At 37.8% G+C, this 24,758-nt stretch overlaps 1 protein-coding gene and 1 pseudogene across 1 annotated transcript; both read left to right on the top strand.

Moving 5' to 3' along the window:
- Window positions 1–4,372: 4,372 nt before the first annotated feature.
- Window positions 4,373–5,311, top strand: LOC131835293 (olfactory receptor 4F3/4F16/4F29-like). The gene has a single exon (XM_059179649.1). The coding sequence runs from the start codon at window positions 4,373–4,375 to the stop codon at window positions 5,309–5,311; it is 939 nt and encodes a 312-aa protein (XP_059035632.1).
- Window positions 5,312–23,718: 18,407 nt separating this feature from the next.
- On the top strand, window positions 23,719–24,489 carry LOC131837161 (olfactory receptor 4F6-like; annotated as a pseudogene).
- The last annotated feature ends 269 nt before the right edge of the window (window positions 24,490–24,758 follow it).

Genomic DNA, 24,758 nt, shown 5'->3' with positions numbered 1-24,758 from the left:
AACACTGGGTGTTACACGCAAACAATGAATCATGGAACATTACATCAAAAACTAATGATGTACTGTATGGTGACTAGCATAACACAATAAAAAAATAAAAAAAGAAAAGTACTCAAAACCATATGGTGGGCACTGTGTATTTAACGTCAAGATTTAAAAATAAACATGTCATTTTATCAGACTTTCTTGAGTAGTATGTCATTACAAAAACAATTGAAATCAATCATGTTGTCAGAGTCCTCTCTTTTCCTCCACAGAGAAAAAACACTATTCTGAAGTTGGTTAGATATCCTTCTTATTCAAACTTTGATATTTCTACTACCTATGTATTTATTTATATTTAAAATATGTATTTTTTTTGAATTTATAAAAATTTTTTCAGTTTACATGTATGATTTTATAATTTGATTTTTTATTCAACATTTTATTTTTTGAGATTTTTTCATAGTGACAAATATATATATCTGGTTCATTCATTTACTTCCCAAATAATTCAACCCACTGTATTAATCTACCAAGATTTATTTATATATGACCTCACTATGGACATACAGGTTATTTCCATTACCAAAAGGCATTAAAGAGAAAGAATTAACTAGATTTGGTGACATGTATTTTCTCACATTCTCAGTTATGTAAGACACTATTTTCTCCATTTTTCAGATGGGAAAAGGACCCAGAGATGAAATGTATGTTACTCAAGGTCACCAAGTTATTAGGTGACAGAATGTGAAATATGGTTTTTCAGATATTGAAGACTATCATTGTTCCATTATAGCTTCTTTAAAAAATAATAGAAATTATTGTTGTAAGATGTAAGAGTTAAAACAGAGATTAAGCCAAAGAGCAATGCAATCATAAACAGAGCCTATATTTAATATTGAAGTCCCAGATAAAGTCTGGAGTCCCTGCATCCACACTGAGATTGATGATCAACCTCAGTACACTTGGATTCAAATGGGGCACTGAAGCTTTTTACTGAAGACCTGTTATATTCTCCAGCATTACTCTAGACACTGTGGAGCTTATGAAGAAATATTAGGGTAGTCTTATAATTCACTAAGAGAGTTAAAATGAAACGCTAGAAACAGAAAACTACTCAGGTTGACAGATTCAAAGTGATTTCACTAAGAAAGCAGAACTTGAATACAGGCAACATTATGGCATAAGTGGTTAGCTCATGCTGGACCCTCTTCAGGAGTCTCAGTCCCTCAGGGAGGAAAAGATTGAGCAGAACAGATTAAACTAGCGTTTTATATCGAGTTCATCCAAAAAAACCATCTATTCTAAATAAGAGTATTTGCCTGAACAATTATAACAAGAACAAATGTTTTAGAGAATACCCAACTTTTCCAGGACACCGAGGTACATTAATTTGTTGATGGGCAGTGTCAGAGATTATTAATCGTAGAGGCTAAGACATCAGCTACCAGCATTATCAATAAAGCGCAATCATCAGCTATGAGGGGCTCATCTTTCCTCCAACAATTTTCTGCTATCACCCTGCTACATGCTTTTGTTTAGGCTGTATCCTCAGTAAGTCATAGATAAACGAAAGAAGGTAGGGAATTGGAAAGTCAGCTGATGTTGGAGTCTGTAAACCTGAGTTCTGATACAAGCTCTAACACTAAGTAAATTTATGGTTTTGGTCAAGTTATTTAACATATTTTTGTATTTATTTTCTGATCTATAATGACTAGAGATCTTCCTAGATTTCCTAAAGCTCATCAGTAGGTCCCAAAGTTGACTTCATTAATTTCAGTCTCTTTGACTTGACTGAAGACTTCTTTTTAATTCTATTCCTACTTCTGGTTTTCCTTCAGGCAAAATTTTCACTTTCCTGAATTTCTTTCCTTACATGGCCAGTCTCTAACTCAAACAGTTATTTTTATTTACCCTTTCAGCCAATATTTATTTGTCCTTGTTATGTTTCTGGAGTGATTCTAAATTTCTTTTTTCTTTTCTTTTTCTTTTCTTTTCTTTTTTTTTGATAGGGAGGTGGGCAGAAGATATGGGAGAGAGAAGAATCTTAAGCAGGCTCCATGTCTAGTATAGAGCTTGATGCTGGGCTCTATGTCATAATGCTGAGATCATGACCTGAGCCAAAATTAAGAGTCAGATGCTTAATTGACTAAGCCACCAAGGTGCCCCATGGAGTGATTCTAAATTTTTGATACATTGAGTTAAACAAGATAGATGTGGTCCATAACTGCATGGGGCTTGAAGCCAAGTTGGGAAGGATATATGAAACAAATAACAACTCACCTTTGTGGTAAGCATTATTAAGAAATAGTGTTCTTTTAGAGCAAATAAAAAAAAGAAGATAGTTTAATTTCTACCACTAAGAGAATGTGAATACTATATTAATAATTACTTATTGAAATATATTTTATGATCCATGAGAGACTGTGGATTCTGAGAAACAAACAGGGTTTTGGAGGGGAGAGAGGTGAAGGGTTGAGTGAGCCTGGTGGTGGCTGTTATGGAGGGCATGTATTGCATGGAGCACTGGGTTTGGTGCATAAACAATGAATTCTGGAACACTGAAAAGAAATAAAAAAATAAAAAAATATATATTTTATTTTTTATTTATTTTCAGCATAACAGTATTCATTATTTTTTCACCACACCAGTGCTCCATGCAATCCGTGCCCTCTGTAATACCCACCAACTGATACCCTAACCTCCCACCACCCCCGCCACTTCAACCCCCTCAGATTGTTTTTCAGAGTCCATAGTCTCTCATGGTTCACCTCCCCTTCCAATTTCCCCCAACTCCCTTCTCCTCTCTAACTCCCCATGTCCTTCATGTTATTTGTTATGCTCCACAAATAAGTCAAACTTCCATATCATAAAAATATATTTTAATGAATGACAATGAATGATAATGAATGACAAAAATATTTTTATGATATGGAAGTTTGATGATCCCTATTGGTTAACTGTATTTTGTTTTCTTATTCATTCATTAATTATGTCTTGTGTAGAGGCCTATTTTGGGCAAGTGAAGTAAAGAGAAGTAAACTTAACATTTGCTGAATACCTAATATAGCTGTACGACTAAGATACATCAATTACTTTCTAGTTACAATTTCATAAATAAATAAACTGAGGCTCAAGACTTTAAGTATCTTGTCCAAGATCAACCTATGGGTGGCTGAAAATTTGTATAAATTTTGGAAATAAAAATCCCAAGCCCATATTCTTTCTACTAAACTATGCTGTTTCTGTGATTAATTCTTTTTTAGAGATTTTCATAAAATTATTTCCACTACATTATGATACATTTCATAGTTTTAAGCTTTTCACATCAGGTGTTAATATCCTAAGGCAATGTTGCTCTTTTTACCTGTGTTGAAGTTTAAACTTTTTACTTTTTTCTTTTTAAAAATATTTATTTATTTAAGTATTCTCTATACCCAATGTGGAACTCAAACTCACAACCCCAAGATCAAGAGTTGCATCTTGATCAAAAGTACCTGACCATCCAGACACTCCTAAGACTTTTTCTTTAATAGACTAGTACTTTTGTAAAATGCAAAATGAGAAACTTGGGCATCACTGAAATGTTATATTTCTAGACAAATTTCTAATAATTTAGAATTATAAAATAATTATAGAATTATAGAATTATAAATAAATTTCTAAATAAACCTACACAAACTTTTTTCCCAATATGATATGGACAGGTAACATACAGTTCATGGACGTGTGCTACTATGCGAACCACAATTTCCACTGCTTCAGGGAGTGCAACTATGAATAAGTCATCTTTCCTTCAAAAAGCTCATGCTTGGGTTGGTGAGTTAGGACTGTACTCAGTTCATTTAAAACAAGGGACAGTAAAAAGTGTTAGGAATAATAAAGCAAGACTTTGTACATGTTGTAAACATTTAAGTAATATTAAATATTAAGTAATATTAAAGATGAATATATTCCCTGAGTGGGGGGCTGGGATAGAAGAGAAGAAGGGTCTGTCTTCCAGATAAAGACTTATGGACTTGGAAGGGATTGCAACAGTGATTAGTTCTATGTGACTGGGGCCAGATTGTATTAGTTTTGAACCCCAAATCAAAAGGTTTAGCTCATGCTGACTATGTTATATCTCATGAGTGAGGAATCATGGCATCAACCCTGAGAGGAAGTGCAGGGTATCAAATGCAGAGACGACCTGGTGGTAGAGAGCAGCTCCACAAGACAGCTCCAATTCTTCTGGATAATCGCAGTTGAGAGGCCATAAACTTATCAGGTAGGTCCTAATGCTATAGTAGAAACAGGCTTTCATATTTTTGACTTCTCTCCCAATCAATAATTAGTATAATTGACATTTTCTCCTATTGTCCTTCTTCAGGGAGCCATGCCAACAAAGCCAATGGATCGAATGAATCACTCTGTGGTGTCAGAGTTTGTGTTTCTGGGACTCACCAACTCCTGGGATATCCAACTTCTCCTCTTTGTGTTCTCCTCCACGTTTTACGTGGCAAGCATGATGGGAAACTCCCTCATCATGCTCACTGTGACTTGTGACCCTCACTTGCACTCCCCCATGTACTTTCTGTTGGCCAACCTCTCCTTCATTGACCTGGGAGTTTCTTCAGTCACTTCTCCCAAGATGATTTATGATCTTTTCAGAAAGCATAAGGTCATCTCCTTTGGTGGCTGCATCGCTCAAATCTTCTTTATCCACGTCATTGGTGGTGTGGAGATGGTGCTGCTCATTGCCATGGCCTTTGACAGATACGTTGCCATATGTAAGCCTCTCCACTATCTGACCATCATGAGCCCAAGAATGTGCATCTTCTTTTTAGTGGCTGCCTGGATGACTGGCCTCATCCACTCTGTGGTGCAACTGGCTTTTGTGGTAAACTTGCCCTTCTGTGGTCCTAATGTATTGGACAGTTTTTATTGTGACCTGCCTCGGTTCATCAAACTTGCCTGCACAGACACCTACCAACTAGAGTTTATGGTCACAGCCAATAGTGGATTCATTTCTGTTGGCTCCTTCTTCATACTGATCATTTCCTATATCATCATCATTCTCACTGTTCAGAAACACTCTTCAGCTGGTTCGTCCAAGGCTCTGTCCACACTCTCAGCTCACATCACTGTGGTATTCTTGTTCTTTGGTCCTTTGATATTTGTCTATATGTGGCCATCTTCCACCATACACCTGGATAAGTTTCTGGCCATCTTTGATGCTGTTCTCACTCCCTTCCTGAATCCAGTCATCTATACATTCAGGAATCAAGAAATGAAGGTGGCAATGAGGAGAGTATGCAGACAGCTAGTGAATTACAGAAAGATCTCTTAAGTGATGCCAGTATTGTGAAGAGCCCTTGTTGATTCCTGATGTTCATTACTGGTGGTCAAATTCAGAGAAAGCTCTTGTTTGTCTTACATTGATTTGATTATACACACTGATACTGGGTCTATTTTATCTTTCATGCAGGGGGAAGGGACATTCAGTTATGAAAGGAGCTACACAGGAAGTATTTTTAAACCAATTATTATAGTAATCTCAAGACTAAATTCCTAAGGAGCAGTATTTATGTGAAGCATACAAATATACTTCATATAAAAGTATAGAAGTATAATATAGAAATATAAGAAATATAAGAGGGCATACTTCTTTGAGGCCTTTAGAACATGAAGTATCTCCCAATTTACCTTACTACAGTATGACTTCATCCTAACTTGACTACATCTGCAAACACTATTTGTAATCATAGTCACATTCACAGGTATTGGGGATTAGGATTTCAACTCATATATTTGGTAGACACAAAACAACCCAGAACAGTGGTGTGGGTACTATAGGTTCTTAGAATGAGAATGGTTCTAGTATAGCTACCTATTAATCAGAGTAAAATAAGTTTAAAATAAATGGAAGGACCTCAACTCTTTCATAGGCAATAACTATATTTTAAAAATAATAGAGCATATAAAGTCAGCGTAAGACACAAAATGTTATATTTGGGAGTTAAGGAATCTGCTAACTTGGATGATTACACAGAAGGTAAAGAATAACAATTACTGCCTTTAGTCGAGTAGAATGAATATACCAAGGTAATTTCCAAGGAGGAAACCAAATTCTGGTCTTTCTTCAATATAGTATTTGGTCATAAAGCATTTCTATTTTTAAAAATAAAGCAACTGGGATGCCTAGGTGGCTCAGTCTGTTAAGCTTCTGTCTTCAGTCCACTCATGATACCAGGGTCCTGGGATCAAGTCCTTTACCTTGCTCCCTGCTCTGCCGGGAGCCTGCTTCTCCTTCTGCCCTTCCTCCTGCTCCTGATCATTTGCTCTCTCACTGTCTCTGACTAATAAATTAAAAATATCTTAAAAAAAATAAGGCAATTAAAGCTGGGCTTTTCAAACTGCCAAAATATTAACATATATAATAATTTATTTTCAGTGTCATTATTTACAAAAAATATATATATACATGAAAGCAATGCAAGTAGAACTTACTTCTTGAATCTTCTACAGTTTTCTGTCTACATTGGAGTTTGTCTTCCTCTTTAAAGATATATGATAATGATAAAGATATAATGATAATGATAAAGACATTTTATCTTAGAATAAATCTGTCCATTATCCCACTGAATAAACAAAAGCATATCTTATTATCTTGCAATTACTCTCATACAGTCTTAATTATTCATTTTATGATATTAACCAAAGTTACTTAACTTCTGTTTTGGAGACAGTACTCTATTAAAGAAAAAATCAAAAACAACCCAAAGCCTTACAGCAGTAGTTTAAGTGGGAAAAACTTATCTTAACCAGGAATTACTAGAATAGGGGAAAAGGGACCTCAGTATAGAACTGAGCTTCATATCCAATATAATAGAACAAGTGTGGATTTATAGCCAAAAAGCAAATGGGAGGTGGTTGCTGGATAGAAATTACTAAGGGGAGAATTCCCCTAGTAAACTGACCCAATAGGATTCTTTTTTTTTTAAAAAAATAATTTATTTATTTTTTTCAGCATAACAGTATTCATTGTTTTTGCACCACACCAGTGCTCCATGCAATCTGTGCCCTCTCTAATACCCACTACCTGGTTCCCCCAACCTCCCACCCCCTGCCCCTTCAAAACCCTCAGATTGTTTTTCAGAGTCCATAGTCTCTCATGGTTCACCTCCCCTTCCAATGTACCCCAACTCCCTTCTCCTCTCCATCTCCATTGTCCTCCATGCTATTTGCTATGCTCCACAAATAAGTGAAACCATAGGATAATTGACTCTCTCTGCTTGACTTATTTCATTCAGCATAATCTCTCCCAGTCCCGTCCATGTTGCTACAAAAGTTGGGTATTCATCCTTTCTAATGGAGGCATAATACTCCATAGTGTATATGGACCACATCTTCCTTATCCATTCATCCATTGAAGGGCATCTTGGTTCTTTCCACAGTTTGGCGACCATGGCCATTGCTGCTATAAACATTGGGGTACAGATGGCCCTTCTTTTCACTACATCTGTATCTTTGGGGTAAACACCCAGTAGTGAAATTGCAGGGTCATAGAGAAGCTCTATTTTTAATTTCTTGAGGAATCTCCACACTGTTCTCCAAAGAGGCTGCACCAACTTGCATTCCCACCAACACTGTAGGAGAATTCCCCTTTCTCCACATCCTCTCCAACACATGTTGTTTCTTGTCTTGTTAATTTTGGCCATTCTAACTAGTGTAAGGTGGTATCTCAATGTCGTTTTAATTTGAATCTCCCTGAGGGCTAGTGATGATGAACATTTTTTCATGTGTCTGATAGCCATTTGTATGTCTTGATTGGAGAAGTGTCTGTTCATATCTTCTGCCCATTTTTTGATATGCTTGTCTGTTTTGTGTGTGTTGAGTTTGAGGAGTTCATTATAGATCCTGGATATCAACCTTTTGTCTGTACTGTCATTTGCAAATATCTTCTCCCATTCTGTGGGTTGCCTCTTTGTTTTCTTGACTGTTTCCTTTGCTGTGCAGAAGCTTTTGATCTTGATGAAGTCTCAAAAGTTCATCTTCACTTTTGTTTCCTTTGCCTTTGGGGACATATCTTGAAAGAAGTTGCTGTGGCTGATATCAAAGAGATTCCTGCCTATGTTCTCTTGTAGGATTATGATGGATTCCTGTCTCACGTTGAGGTCTTTTATCCATTTTGGGTTTATCTTTGTGTACGGTGTAAGAATGGTAGCGTTTCATTCTTATACATATAGCTGTCCAGTTTTCCCAAAACCATTTATTGAAGAGACTGTCTTTTTTCCACTGTATATTTTTTCCTGTTTTATTGAAGATTATTTGGCCATAGAGTTGAGGGTCCATATCTGGGCTCTCTACTCTGTTCCACTGGTCTATGTGTTTGTTTTTATGCCAGTACAATACTGTCTTGGTGATCACCAGGAATCCGTTAGGTCCTGGGGTCTTGTTTCTTGGGAGGTTTTTGTTCACTGCTTCAATCTCATTACTAGATATCGGTCTATTCAGGTTGTCGATTTCTTCTTGGTTCAATTTTGGGAATTTATAGTTTTCCAGGGATGCATCCATTTCATCTAGATTGCTAAGCTTATTGGCATATACCTGTTGATAATAACTTCTGATGATTGTTTCTACTTCTTGGTGTTGGTTGTGATCTCTCCCTTTTCATTCATAATTTTATGAATTTGGGATTTCTCTCTTTTCTTTTGGATTAGTGTGGCCAACGGTTTATCGATCTTATTGATTCTTTCAAAAAACCAGCTTCTAGTTTGATTGATACGTTCTATTGTATCTCTGGTTTCTACCTCATTGATCTCAGCTCTAATCTTCATGATTTCCCTTCGTATGTGTGGAGTTGGTTTGATTTGTTGTTGATTCTCCAGTTCTTTAAGGTGTAGAGACAGCTGGTGTGTTCTGGATTTTTCAATTTTTTTGAGGGTGGCTCGGATGGCTATGTATTTCCCCCTTAGGACCACCTTTGCTGTATCCCTTATGTTTTGGACTGAAGTGTCTTCATTCTCATTGGTTTCCGTGAATCATTTCAGTTCTTCTTTGATCTCCTGGTTGATCCAAACATTCTTAAGCAAGGTGGCCTTTAGTTTCCAGGTGTTTGAGTCCCTTCTGACCTTTTCTTTGTGATTGAGCTCCAGTTTCAAAGCATCGTGATCTGAGAATGTGCAGGGAATAATCTCAGTCTTTTGGTATCGGTTGAGTCCTGATTTGTGGTCTATTCTTGAGAAGGTTCCATGTGCACTTGAGAAGAATGAGTATTCTGTTGTTTTAGGGTGGAATGTTCTGTATATATCTATGAGGTCCATCTGGTCCAATGTGTCATTCAATGCTGTTTCTTTTTTGATTTTCTGCTTTGATGATCTGTCTATTTCTGAGAGAGGCGTGTTAAGATCTCCTACTATTAATGTATTCATATCAATATGACTCTTTATCTTGATTAACAGTTTTCTTATGTAATTGGCTGCTCCCATATTGGGGACATAGATATTTACAATTGTTAGATCAACTTGGTGGATAGTCCCTTTCAGAATGATGTAGTGTCCTTCTGTATCTCTGACTACAGTCTTTAGTTTAAAATCTAAATTGTCTGATACGAGAATCACTACCCCAGCCTTCTTTTGAGGCCCATTGGCATGAAAGATGCTTCTCCATCCCTTCACTTTCAGTCTGGGTTTATCTTTAGGTTCACAATGGGTCTCTTGTAGACAACATTTGGATGGGTCCTGTCGTTTATCCAATCTGCAACCCTGTGCCGTTTTATGGGCACATTTAGGCCATTCACATTGAGAGTGGTTATTGATAGGTACGTTTTTATTGACATCGTGTTACCTTTGAAGTCTTTCTTTCTGTAGATTTTCACTATATTTCTGTTCAATGATATTCTTAGTATTTTTCCTCTTTTATAGAACCCCCCCTTAATATTTCCTGCAGTGTTGGCTTGGTGTTTGCATAGTCTTTTAAGTCTTGCCGGTCTTGGAAACTCTTTATCTCTCCATCCATTTTGAATGTCAGTCTTACTGGATAAAGCATTCTTGGCTGCATGTTCTTCTCAGTCAGTGCCCTGAATATATCTTGCCAGCCCTTTCTTGCTTGCCAGGTCTCTGTGGACAGGTCTGACATTATTCTGATGGGCTTTCCTCTGTAAGTAAGGAGCCTCTTTTTCCTAGCGACTTTCAAGAGATTATATCTACAATTATGATTCCTCAATTTGACTATCAGGTTCCTTGAGGTTTTTTTGGAATCTATAATCTTGGATGGAGACTGTTCGGCCTCTAGTACATGTATCTGGTTCCACTTGTGAGATTGGGAAAATTTTCATGAACAATTTGTTCCACTATATCTTTAGACATCTTTCTTTCTCTTCCCCTTCAGGGATTCCAATAATTCTGACATTGGAACATTTCATGGCATCATTTATTTCCCTGATTCTGTTTTCGTGGCTTCTAAGCTGTTTGTTCCAGGCTTCCTCCTGATCCTTTCTCTCTGTTTGTCCTCTAGATCACTAATTCTATCTTCTGCTTTAGTTACCCTAGCTTTGAGAGAATTTAGATTAGATTTGAACTCATTGAGAGCATTGTGAAGCTCATCCCTGGTAGCTTTCAGCTCAGCCCTAACATTGTGAACATAGTCTCTGGTTTCTTTCAGTTTGGCCCTAATCAATTCTGTTTGGTCATCCATGGCTTTCTCCAACCTAGCTCTTGCCTGGATAATTGTTAGCCTGAATTCTCTTTCCGACATACTGTCTATGTTGATAGCCGTTAGCTCTGTTGTAGAAGGCCCATCCTCTGTATTTTTCTTCTGTTGGGCATTCCTCCTCCTAGTCATTTTGGTGAGAGATGACTGAATGGATGTAGCTGGATGTATCAACCATGGTACAGTCAAGGTGCACCCTGGAACACTTCTGAGCAATGAGGATTCCCCACCGAAACCATAGAAAAAAGAAAAGAAAAAGAAAAAAAAAGAGAGAGAGAGAGACAGGAAAGAAAGGTAAGATAAAAGAGAAGGTTCAGCGCAAATGGGCCCGTAGGTAAGATTTATGAAGTATACAAACAAAAACAGACAAACAAAAAGACTGATAAAAGTATATGACAAGAGAGAAAAAATACATTCAAATGAAGGAAGAACCTCGTCAAAATAACCCTAAGTATAAGATTTATATACTATCAGGACAAACAAAAACACAGAAACAGTGGTGGAAGAAAAAGATGGGAGAGTGATTATAAATTCTCAGTGTGTGCGAGGAAGGTTGTTTTGATTATTCCTGGATGTAACTTGAAATCTTTCTTAAAGGTCTCAACTTTTCTAAGATAAAGGGAGATTAAAAATTGGTTTACCTATAGGGGTAGTATTGATTGGAGAAAGGGGATTACTTTGAAGTTTAACTCTATATGAATATTAGAAAAAAAAAGGAATAAGCTAGACTAAAGTAAGCTAAAATAAAAATAAAAAGAAATTTAAAAAACAGAAATGCGAGATTAAGAGTCACTTATGGTTTGTCTCCCTCCCAATCCCATCATGTTAAAAGAAAAACACAGGTGTATGTATCAAAAAGTTCAGGTTAGAAGGTTATTATGGAATTTGATGTACTGGACATCTCACTGTGATGGTAAATAGGTTAAAAAGTTATCTATATTAAAAAAAAATGAGCCAGAATAGAGGGAATGAATTAAAAATAAAAGTTGTCCTATGAAGTAGTGGTGGTTGTTCTCTTATTGTCTTTTTTTTTTTTTTCATTTCCTTGTTGGTTTTCTGGGGGAGGGGCCTTCCACATGGGTTTTCAGTCAATGATGTTCCCTTAGTTAAGTCCTCCTGCTCCTCTCAAGGGGGTGAGCTCTAAGGAAACCGATTTTTTCAGGCTTTTGTTCTTTGGAGGTTTTTATGTTTGTTCACTTTTTTTTGTTTTTTCTCTCGCCTTGACTGCTTTTGATGGTTTTTGTAGGTTTAGAGGAAAGTAAATTGCACCCTGACCTCCGTCTCAAGAGAGAAGCCTCAGTCTGCTCCCCTGTGGGTGCTGCAGAGCCCATACAAATTTCCCCTTGGCTGCTGGCAGAACAGGTAGAGTGCAGTCCTGGGGACACAGGAGAGGAACTGCCAGAGAGGTTCCAAGCAGTGATCACACACTGAGATTTTCCTGCTGTTGTGGGCTGGAAGTGCCTGGTCTTTCTGGGTCTAAGAGCGCTGGGCTTGCGTGCACCTCTCTCGGGGGAGGTTGTGGGTCACGCGTGCGTCTCAGGCTCTGAGAGCAGGGTGCGGGTCAGAAAGCACCAGGCTGGGCCTTCACGCACCTCTCTTAGGGGAGAGTTTGGGGCGCATGTCTCAGGCTCTGAAACAATGGCATGGGTCTAAGAGCGCCGGGTAGGCCTTTGCACACCTCTCTCAGGAGAGGGTGATAGGTGTGCGTGTCTCAGGCTCTGTAGCAGGGCTCGGCCTTCTGCCATCTGGTGAGGCTCCCATCCCCTCACAGGAGTTGGACCCCACGCAATCTTGGGCGCGCCGGCAGCTCAGGAACCAAGACCTGGTTTCTCCATCACACTCTCTCTGGCTCAGCACCAGGGGAGGCTGTCCTGGGTCCCAGGACTTAAGCCCCTGTCCGTAGCTGCCCCGATTCCCACAATTTCCCCCTCCATGATCCTTTGCTCTTCTTGAGTACTTTCAACAAGTCTCTAAGTTAATGCTGGTCCCCAGATGCAAGGCACTCTCGACCCCCCAATGGGTCGCCTCTGGTGGCTCCCTCCCCCTTTTGTTTATCTTCCGATATCAGTCCGACGTTCACACTCTGCTTTACCTGCCCACTGGCGTCTTCTGCTCCTGTAGAGATCCAGACATGTATAATTCTGATTTCAGGCTGATTTCATGGGTGATTGGAGTTCTTTGGTAGGTAATCAGCTCACTTTAGGGTACAGGTTGAAAAGGCGCCTCCTACTTCCCCACCATCTTGTTTCCCCCTCCTCTTTTTGCCCTTTTGAAGAGACAAAATATGTAATTATTTTAACAGAGGAGTTCAAGTCAGATGGCTAAAAACTCCAGTATGATTACTGATTGGTATTAGGCCTGATTGCACTTTTGGGGGGAAATGTTAATTGTTTTTTAACGATTTTATTTATTTGACAGACAGAGATCACAAGCAGGCAGAGAGGCAGGCAGAGAGAAAGGAAAGTGGGAAGCAGGCTCCCTACTGTGCAGTTAGCCTTGATGTGGGGCTAGATCCCAGGATCCTGGGATCATGACCTGAGCCAAAGGCAGAGGCTTTAACCCACTGAGCCACCTAGGCACCCCCAGTGTTTAATAAGTATTACATTTCGCTTCTTAAAAGTTTATTTCCTTTACTTGTTAGGACATAGCTGTGGGACATTCTGAGGTGATATCCATTTGGTAAATGTTGCTTTATGCTGTTGGTGGGTCTCCTGGCTTCTCAAACCCTGGCTTATGGGTTTGACTTTATCCATTTGGAATGGTTTTGGAGTCCCAAATTCTTTGCTCCTGATGGTTTGTCTCTGACAGCAGATAAAGCCTCACATTGCCTTCAATTCTGTCCCTTTATTTCTTTTGAAGGATCTATTTCTTTTTGTTTAGTATTTTATTTTATTTTTCCATTTTATTTTATTTCTTTTCTAGTGTTCCAAAATTCATTGCTTATGCACCACACCCAGTGCTCCATGCAATATGTGCCCTCCATAATACCCACCACCAGGCTCACCCATCCCCCTACCCCTCTACCCTCCAAAACCCTCCAAAATCCTCAGTTTATTTCTTAGAGTCCACAGTCTCTCATGGTTTGTCTCCCCCTCTGATTTCCCTATCTCACTTCTTCTCTCCATCTCCCCATGTCCTCCGTGTTATTCCTTATGCTCCATAAGCAAGTGAAACCATATGATACTTGACTCTCTCTGCTTGACCAATTTCACTCAGCATAATCTCTTCCAGCCCTGTCCATGTTGACATAAAAGTTGGGTATTCATCCTTTCTGATGGAGGCATAATACTCCATTGTATATACGGACCATATCTTCTTTATGCACTTGTGAAGGACCTAGTTTTCATGGTACTTGTCCTGATTTATTTCATAGTGTTCAAACCTGTATTTTTGTAAATAGAGGGAAATAATTTTCTCAACTCTAATCACTAATAAATGTTTTATTATATTGTTGTGAAGGAATTCTTGTTTAATAAATGGACACATAAAAGTGAAAACACAAAGAAAATGGGTCTGTTAACTTAAAGGTGGGTAATTAAGAATTGCTTCTCATATACTATTATGTTAAAAGACTAAGAAGGCTCAGGAATGTTTAAAATATAATCCCTTGTTGCCACAAACATCCTAATTATATCTTCTTAATAGTGTTAAACATTATTATTATTATTTAAAAAATTTTTAATTTAAGTTCAATTTAGTTAACATATAGTATATTATTAGTTTCAGGGGTAGAATTTAGTGATTCATCAGTTGCATATAACACGCAGTGCTCATTACATCAAGTGCCCTCCTTAATGCCTGTCACCCAATTATCCCATTGTCTAACCCACCTCCCCTCCAGCGACCCTCAGTTTGTTTCCTATAGTTATCAGTCTCTTATTCTTGGAGTAGTAAAAATGAACAAATTTATTAACATGATCCAAAAATACACCCTATAAAGGTATGAGTAAAATGTTAGACACACACACACACATGCAATGTTTCAATACTCAATCTCATTTAAAAATTATCCAGTGAATATCTACTAATTACTTTATTAACACTAAGCCAAAATTGTTTTTTTAAAATTTCTTTTCAGTGTAACAGTATTCATTGTTTTTGCACCACACCAAGTGCTCCATGCAATCCGTGCCCTCTCTAATACCCACCACCTGGTTCCCCCAACCTCCCACCCCCGCCCCTTCAAAACCCTCAGATTGTTTTTCAGAGTCCATAGTCTCTCATGGTTCACCTCCCCTTCCAATTTCCCTCAACTCCCTTCTCCTCTCCATCTCCCCTTGTCCTCCATGCTATTTGTTATACTCCACAAATAAGTGAAACCATATGATAATTGACTCTCTCTGACTAAGCCAAAATCTTATAACAACTCAGGATCTTAGAAATTATATTTCAGTACACTCACTATAAAAATTATAATTCCAAATGACTGAACACCTAATTTTACATTTTCCATAATTTTAAATGCTTCCTTTATATTGCATTCTGATAAAATCACAAACAGACCTGTAGCTATTTTATAAGATATGTTATTAAACCAGTCTGTGCTCATTTTTATTTTGATTATTTGTATTTGAATTCTCAAATAAAAATGTTCTGAGCCATAGAAAAAATGTTCTGAGCCATAATTTTTATGAGATTTTTTACTTTCTGAAAAGCATCACATATATAAAACAGTAGAAATCTGGCTTTATTTTTTTGGAATTTGGGGTATAGTAGATTTAAGTCAGTACTTATTAATCTCCACAAATCAATACTAACAGAACTATGTTATGAGGGTTTATATTTATTAATATATCCTGAAAGTAGGAAAATATTTCACATTCATAAAATGAGAGGAAAAGATTCCTCAATTACATAAACATAAAACTACTAGATCAGTTCTAGAACTTCAGCTACTGATCAAGAAATGGGTTTAACAAAAAATTAAAAGGGTAGATTGATTGATATACAAAACCTCACACTAGATCTCTTATGAAACTTTTGTTCTGTTTCCAATGGAAACAAGACAAATTCTACATGCAATGGAAATAAGACAAACAGATTGAAAAAATGGAGACAAACAGATTTTTTAAAAAGTCACCTAACAATCAAATTTTATCTTTCATCTCTCATCTGGTAGAGAATAGGTCCTTACCATCCCAAAAAAGATTACAAAACAATCAGATCATGAAAGCAGTTTCATACTCTCTGTTGCAACCAATGAGAAATAATCTATCAGTTCTGTGCAGACCTGGATTGGAATCAAACTTGGCTGAGAACCAAAAACAAATGAAAAACTACCAAAGCCAAAAAACAAAATAAAGATCAGAGTGTCAGTAAAGGTAATGTCTTACTGCTGGATGGGATTCATTATGTGAACCAAGAAGAGACACATTGGCTTAAACATCCTATGAGGAGCATTCCTTGGGAAACCGTTTATTGTCTCCAGAAAGTGAGTCCACTTGGCTATATTGGTGGGACCTTCAGAGCAGTCAAAGAACAATTTTCAAAAAGTTAAAAATATAACTCATTTAAAGTGAATATGTGTTAATTATTTATGTAACTTACTAATGAGGGAACTAACAGGGTGGTAAACTGGTTCCAATCAGGTTTTGATAGAATCTATTTCTAAGACAGACTGGATCCCACTGTAAATGATCCTTAAGATCTTGATTTCATCAATTCCATGATTCTGACTATATGCCAGTGTTTTAGAAATGAGCTGAGGCACAGTGACCACTTCAGATCTTTTAAGAGACAAACCCGAGGCGGGGGGGAACTACAGTCAGATTGCCTCTTATTTACAAAACATTTTAAAATTAGGTTTTCCTCATTTACCCCATTTTAATATGGCATTTTCTTCTGGTGGGATCCTAACTGATACAAGCATTTGATATATAAGACAGAAAAACAGTTTCTATTTTAAGGTATTTAAAAAGTTTAAAACAAAGAAACAGTATGAATAATGCTGAATTTCACTATTAAATAGGAAAATTCAAATTAAATAAATTCTCTAGGCTGAAAACCCATATACAGTGTGGGACAAATATAGAAATTTCCTCAGGTTTGTGGCATAAGGATTCCAATCTTAAAGTCTAGAAACAAGGTCCAAATGATATGGCAGTTAGAATGTGGGGCTATTGGCTAAGATGTTGATACATTTTTCCTGGGTTTATAAAGGATTCAGGCTCTATAATGATAACACTCAGGGCTCCTCTGATCTTGTAGTTCCAGTCTTTATGGGTCAGGAGTCCACCAAGCCAGCAGAAAGGAAGGCATCAATAAGCTCGGTTCACTACTAATGTAATTATCCTTTGTCCTAATTGATTACTCTCTCATATAACTAATATCTAAATGTATTCTTTCTGTTCATTAATTAAACAGATGTGGTCATGGGACTTCCATGTGGTCAAGGGACTATTTAACAATATATATTAAAAATGAGGGGCGCCTGAGTGGCTCAGTGGGTTAAGCCTTTGCCTTTGGCCCAGGTCATGATCTCAGGGTCCTGGGATTGAGCCCTGCATTGGACTCTCTGCTCAGCAGGGAGCCTGATTCCCCCCGTCGCCCCCCCCCCCCCCGCTGCCTGCCTCTCTGCCTACTTGTGATCTCTCTCTGTGTCAAATCAATAAATAAAAATCTTTAAAATTAAAAAAAAAAGAAACTGCATAAAATATTTCCTAGAAACTCTGCTTCTCATTACATATCCTTTGGAAGCACTCAGACATATATATAACAACACATGTAAGAATTTCTGTTATTATCTTATAAAAGCAACCTTAGGAAAACCCAGATATTCACTTATGGGAAAGTGTTAAACTGTTCTGATGGCTATTCTCCAATTTTCTTTCCATATCTAATTTTCATTGTGTTGACTCTCCTTTATGCCCTGTAAATGGAACTTTATGGACTAAACTAACCTTCATTGCTATGCCCTTTGACTTCTGCTTGGGTGTAGCTAAAGGAGACTTGTAGATATTTGGAGGAAATGAAGAGTGAAACCTGGCTATTAAGTCCCTCAGCTTCTTTCCTTCTGAACTTCGTGTTGGCAAGTACAGCATTCCTCCATCAAGCCCTCAGCTCTTCTTGGTGGCCTTATTCTATTGCTATAGGTCTTTCTCTGATTTATGATATTGTTCTCTCCCATTGTTTATCAGCTTTAGGGATAGTAATAACACCCTGTAGTTACAAGTCTTGGATACTTCAACATTCCTTGCTGATCTTCTTTATTATTATCTACACCCTTGTTCGTCTTATTTTCCCCATTTACCCATTAGAACGAGACTATTTTTTTTTTCCCAGTGGATCCTTAACACAACTATTTGTATAAAAAGAAGTCCCAGGAAACAACCTCTCACAATGGGATTCTGGGAACGGTTGGCACACACAGAGGAGTACCTGTATATCTTCCTTGTCTGGGGCACATTGGACTTTGATCTTATGTGGCACATAACCCCCAGACAAAGGAAGATAGATATTTTTACTCAAATTATCACTTGTGCTTGTACGGAATAAAGTTGAAGTGAAAGGCAAGGCTACAGAACATATACATACGAATGTCAAAGTCACTTTGTCTCCCAACTCTTTACCCTTTTTGCTGGGGGAACAATACCTTCATTGATGTCTGAATGAATTAGTCTTTCCTTGAATAAAAATATATTTTTGGCTTTACCTGGAACTCTTGTGTTTAGGACCATTACAAGAGTTAGGTCCCAACATACTCTGAAGAGAGAAGTACAAGGACTGTTCTGATAATATACAGTTTTGTACTGAAACAATGTAGGACCTTGCCAGTATTGGCTAAAGTCTGGGGAACATGTATGTGAGTGAATTCTAAGATTATTAGGCTGCAAAAGACAAAATATGAGACTAAATCAGGTAGGGTTTATTTACGCATGTACTCACGTGATATTTATATATTATATATTAATGTATTGACATGAATACCTAGAGTGCTAAAAACGGCCTTCTAGATTTGGTTAATTAAATCCTTTACTCAACAAAGATATTTTCATGTAAATGCCCAGTAGAGGGCATCCATTTTAGAGAAGGCTCTTAATTATGTGCATTAGATACCCATTCACTAAATTTTAATCAGCTTCTGCCCCCAACCACTCCAATGCTTGCTCACTGGGCTCATGGGCAAAGTGGTTATGGTAACAGGGATGGAAACTATGCATATGTTCACTACTATGGACTTTCTTCAATAAAGTGGATCTGTCCACTACCATTGCTGAGTCCCAGACTGTCAATGGCTGACACCAACTTGGCACCATTCCTTGGGGGGATTAGCTAGCTACCTAGTTGCATACTGATTACATTGAATCTCTTTTTATCATGGAGGCAGTAATTTATCCTAGAAGGAATACATACACACACACACGTATATAAATACATACACACCTGGATAAATACACGTATACATATACATCCATATGTGTGTGTGTGTATGTGTTCTGTGTGTGTGTGTATTTTTTTTTCCCCCAGGGAGGGAGAGAGGGTAGGGGAAGAGCAGATGGAGAGGGAAAGAGAATCTTAAGCAGGCTCCACACCCAATTCAGAGCCAAATGTGGGGCTCAATCTCACAACCCTGAGATCATGATCTGAGATGCAATCAAAAGTTGGACGCTTAAGCAACTGAGCCACACAGGCGCCCTAAGGAATAAATATATATTTAACAATGGATTTGCTTTGCTAGTCCATTGTCATAGCTTCATACTCTGTCAACTTAGCTAAGCCAGAACTGTGTTTTCCAAATTCCCTTTCATGCACATTTCTGTTAGAGTTCACCACAAGAAAAATTTGTGTGAGATTTGGAAGATGGAAGTGAAGCTGTAGATCTTTGGTCTGCAGGACAGAATAGGGCAAGTACCATTATAGTTCATACATGCTGCTGGCTCACCTTGCTGATGTGGGAAAACAACTTGGGCCTATAGCTCCTTTAGATCCTACTGGATGTCCATCTTCACTTCCTCCAAGTCCTGGGCTAGGTGCAAGTGCATCTTTATAATGAAGGATATCAGTTTATTCAGTAGGGCACCTGCATCATCAAAATTAGAAGCAGTGAGAGACACAGTTCAAGTTTGTCATTGGTCATCTTTACTTCCTGTCCATTTTCCCTTTCAGACTCTTGGGCTTTAGGCCCAGCATGACATTCAGTAGTAACAAAGTTACCTAGATGGCTTAATGGATCCTACATTGCATTAAGTCTAATCCCTATAAGATATTCCTTCTTTTAAATTACTCATAGTAGTTCTACTTCTCTGATCAAATGCTTTTTTTTTTTTTGAAGATTTTATTTATTTATTTCATAGACAAAGATCACAAGTAGGTTGAGAGGCAGGCAGAGAGAGAGAGAGGAGGAATCAGGCTCCCTGCTGAGCAGGAAAGTCCAATGCTGAGCTTGATCCCTGAGATCATGACTTGAGCCGAAGGCAGAGGCTTTAACCCACTGAGCCACCCAGGCACCCCTCTGATCAAACCCTTGAGTGATATACCCTCAATGCATCTGCCAGCCTAGTCATTTGCAGATTTATAGACTGCCTTATTATTACTGTGGTATCTATGTATCATTGCATTTTAACAGAGGACAAATTTTATAGTAAATGAAGTATACTCACACACCTATGGAACTCATTAGTCTACCTACATGCTCCATCACTGATGGACTAATGAAATGACCCGCTGAGGAGCAGTTACAGTGCTAGTTGGGGCACCACTGATTGGAATGATAACATCCTATACTACAGGATGTATTATAGGCCCATGATAAGTTACAAAGCAGTTGTGTTATTTTCACAGCTCCTATGGTGTCACCTTCTTCTCCAGCTGCAGATTTTACTTGCGGTCTTAGAAACCATTCCTTCCCCATCTTTTGTAATCCCAGGAGTGATAAGCGCTCACTTCTCTTGCCAGCCTTGGGTGCCTTTACAGTCTTTTGTTGGCTCCTATAACCCTGTCTAAACTCTTGTATATAATTCCTGTAGTCAACTCTCTTCAGTCACCCATTTGAATGTGACATCTCTTCCTCTCTGGACTTTGATTAATGCCCTGAAATATCCATAAAATATCTAAAAAAAAAAAAAGAAATTAACTAGAGCCATATGTATTTACACAGGGAAGAGATATAAATATAGAACATAAAAAGGTCTGCAAGTATATATGTCACATGACATTTACCCTTAGAGAAAAGGGCAGAGGTCCTGATTAAGGGTTATGATCAAAAGGTCTTTGGCTTTATCTGTGGTATTCTTGTTTTTAAAGTGATAATTGACTCATGTGTTTTCTATATAATTAAAATTTATTTAAAAATTAAATAATGTTAGTTGATAATTTTTCTGCTATCAAGTCATTTTGTGAGATTTTGAGTTTTCAAATTAGCATTTGTTTATATTAAAATTAAGATTTTATTAACTAATATATACATTTTTCTAGCTAAAATGAAATAGAGAATTACATGGTTTGCAATTGTTCAGTTTCAGACTACTCTAGAGCTTAAGGATAATGTATTATTGAGCTGACTGATTATACGTGTGTTTCATAAAGCATATGTTATCTGTCATCACTAGTGAATGAAAGGGAGTTTGTGGGTCATGGACATGAATGGCCTTTGGGGAGATACTGAGACAGATTAATATTTGGGCTTGGTCTAATTTTATCCTTTATATTTTAGTTCTGCTTAGTTCAACAAACACTTATATTTACTAATTGCCAGAAAGTATGCAAGGCACTGGAAATAAAGAGAAAAATAAGAAAGCATCCCCGCCATTGAGGAGCTTCTTTTCTATGAGATACAGAGAAAGAGTTTCAACACTGTGAGGTGAGTATAGTGAAAAAGGGATGCACATAGAAGGGTGCCTGGGTGGCTCAGTGGGATAAGTGTCTGACTCTTGATTTTGGCTCAGGTCGTGATCTCAGGGTTGTGAGACTGAGCCCCACATCAGCTCTCTGCTGGGCATGGAACATGCTTGGGATTCTCTCCCTCTGTCCTTGCCCCCTTTCCTCTCAAGAAAGAAAGAAAGAAAGAAAGAAAGAAAAGGAGATGCCCAAGATTCTTTTTTTTTTTTTTTTTTTTTTAAGATTCTATGGGAGTATAAAGAGAAGCATAGAATAGAGCAGTGGTTTTCCATAGTAGCTGTGCATTAGAATGACCTGATGTGCTTTCAAAAAATACTTGGACTCTTGACCCATCTCTCAAAGATTCTGATTTAATTGGCCTGGGGTGGGCACAATATTTTTAAAAAGCTCCTTGTGTCTTCACCTACTACCCTCTACCCTGTACTTAATGTTTCATTAGTACTAAATGACTATAGTTTCTGAAACATATCAAACATGCTATGTCACATCTGCATTCCTCCTGGAATTCTTCCTGGAATGTCTTCCATGCAACCTAAACCCTCACTTCCCATTCATTCCTCTCTCAGTCTCTACTCAAATGTTACCTTCCCTGGGTAGTCAGTCTGCCCAGATTCCCCCAGGTAGAATTAGGGCTTCTTCCTTCTATGTTACTACCCACTGCATTGAATGTGCATTACAATATAGATATTATCCAGATTGGGTTAAATTTCTTTTTTGCATGTGTGTGTCTCTTTACCGGGCTCTGAGCTCCTTGCCTAGGAACTAGCATATGGTAATGGTCAAAAAATAGGTTGAATGAATAAACTCCATGTTTAGATCCTGGATTTCAAGAGACTTACACTCTAGGAGACTTTAGTTTTTTTGTTTTTTCCCCAAATGACTTTAGGAGATTTTGGAGATTGTACTTTGTATGCCATTTTTTGGTAGAACATCATCATTTTATTAGATATGTTTCTCCCTTTCCTTTGGAATATTTTATTTTGAAAGTATTTCAAACATACTACAAAGATGAAGGAATTTTATGGTAAATATCTGCCTACCCACACTTAGGTTCTACTATTAACATTTTACTCACTGGAGAAGACATTCTTTTCAATAAATAGTGCTGGATACTTGGATATTCACATGCAAAAGAATGAAACTAGGTCTCTATCTTATAGCATTCACAGAAATTAACTTGAAATGGATTTAAATAAATCACTGATTTTATTTTTATGTACATTTTTTTCCTGGGTTACTTGGATCAGCATCTGAAAACACCAAAAATATATGGACTCATCAGTATGTGCTGGAGGTCAACCCTGGGAGGACTGGAAAAGGAAATCTTTGAGCATGTTTTGAAGGGTAAATGAGGCATGAATCTCTCCTGCCTCCAGGATTTGTCTGATTTCCTTCTGCCAGAAGCATTTTCCATGCCACTGTGTCCCCCATGCTGTCTCTGCCTCACGCATTAAGTCTTAGCTAATTTGACCATCAACATGAACAATGGTCCACCTTGTTATTCTCCCCAATATCTTTTTTTTTCTTAATGAGAAAGAGGTTCAAGTAAATTCTCCTGTTTATTCAGCAGTTCCTTGTGCTATTCTTTCTGATATACCTCTTTGAAGCTCATTATATTTGGACAGTACCAGATATTCCAAATTTATTTGGGTTTTTATACTATCAAAACTCCCATTTGCTTAGATACCTAAATTTCAGTTAGCTGCTATTCCCAAAAAGTGATCAGAAAAAATAATTTACATGGGATGTAAAAGACTTGTCATCTAAATAAATTTTCCTAGGCACCATTCCTTGTGTTAGGAAGGCTATTTGGCAACACATTTACTATCATATGTAACTATAGTAATAGTGGCCAAAAAGATATTTGATTTTGTGAAATGCTCAGGTAATATCCGACTTTCAAATTTCATATACTTTTTCCATGGAGGATATTAATGTAATAGTATTAATTTGAATTCTGTCACTTTCTTTAGGTATCAGGAGCATGAACCTACCAAATAAGCCAATGGATGGAGCCAATAACCCTGGGGTGTCTGAGTTTATGTTCCTAGGACTCTCCAATTCCTGGGAGATCCAGCTTTTTTTTTTTTTTTTTTTGCTATTCTTGTCTCTTATATGTGTCTAGGATGATGGGAAACCTTCTAGTAGGGTAAGGGTAAACCTTCTAGTAGGAGAAGTCATTGTGACTTCTGACCCTTATACCCCACCATGTATCTTCTGTTAGCCAATCTCTCCATCACTGACCTGACATTTTTCTTCACTGCAGCAGCCGAGATGCTTTGTGATCTTTTCAGGAAGCAGAAAGTCCTCTGCTTTGGGGACTATCTAGCTCAGATCTTCTTTTGCCATGCAGTTAGAGGCAATGAGATGTACTTCTCATTTCCAGGGCCTTTGACAGATATATAGCCATATGAAAACCTCACCATTACCTGACCATCATGAGCCAAGAACATGTATTTTGATTTTTGTGGTTGTCTGGACCACGGTCTCATTCACATATTGGCCCAACCGGCTTTTGTGGTAAGCTCGCCCCTCTGTAGCTCAATGTATTAGATAGCTTTTACTGTAACATACCTTGGCTAATCTACTTTGGCTGTACAGATACTTATAAACTGGTGTTCATTGTTCCTTCTATAGTGGGTTCATTTCCTTGGCTGCTTTCTTCTTGCTTACCCTTTCTTGTATCTTTGTCCTAGCCACACTTCAGGAACACTCTACAGGAAGTTCATTCAAAGCTCCTTTTTCTCTGTCAGCTCATATTATTGTGGTGATTTTAGTCTCTGGTCCACTGATTTTTTTCCATATGTGGTCCTCTCCTTCAACACACCTGGACAAGTTTATAGCCAGATCTGATGCAGTTTTAACTCCTTTTCTAAATCCAGTCATATATACATCTACACATTCAGGAACAGAGAGATGAAGATGGCAAAGTAGCGAGTGTTCGGTCAACTTTGGATTTTAGAAAAAAAAGATTACTAAATGGCTTTATTGAAACACAACATTTCCAAGTGACTATTGATTAATTTTCTCTTCCTAAAAGCCAATCCTCTATTGGCTTTGGTCAGAAAGATGGTCAGATAGGACCATCTTTCTGAGGTCTTATTTTGATCTTTTGTTTGGAACATATTCCTCTTTTCACTTCTCTTGTCTCTCTCTGTTGGTTTCTATACATTAAATAAAACATTCCTCTTCCAGTCTTGAAGGAGGGGCCTCATGCAGGAGAGAGAACTTATTGTTCATTCCCACCC

The sequence above is a fragment of the Mustela lutreola genome, chromosome 7 (assembly GCF_030435805.1).
Source record: "Mustela lutreola isolate mMusLut2 chromosome 7, mMusLut2.pri, whole genome shotgun sequence".
Classification (NCBI taxonomy): domain Eukaryota; kingdom Metazoa; phylum Chordata; class Mammalia; order Carnivora; family Mustelidae; genus Mustela; species Mustela lutreola.
This window is presented reverse-complemented; position numbering and strand designations above follow the sequence as displayed.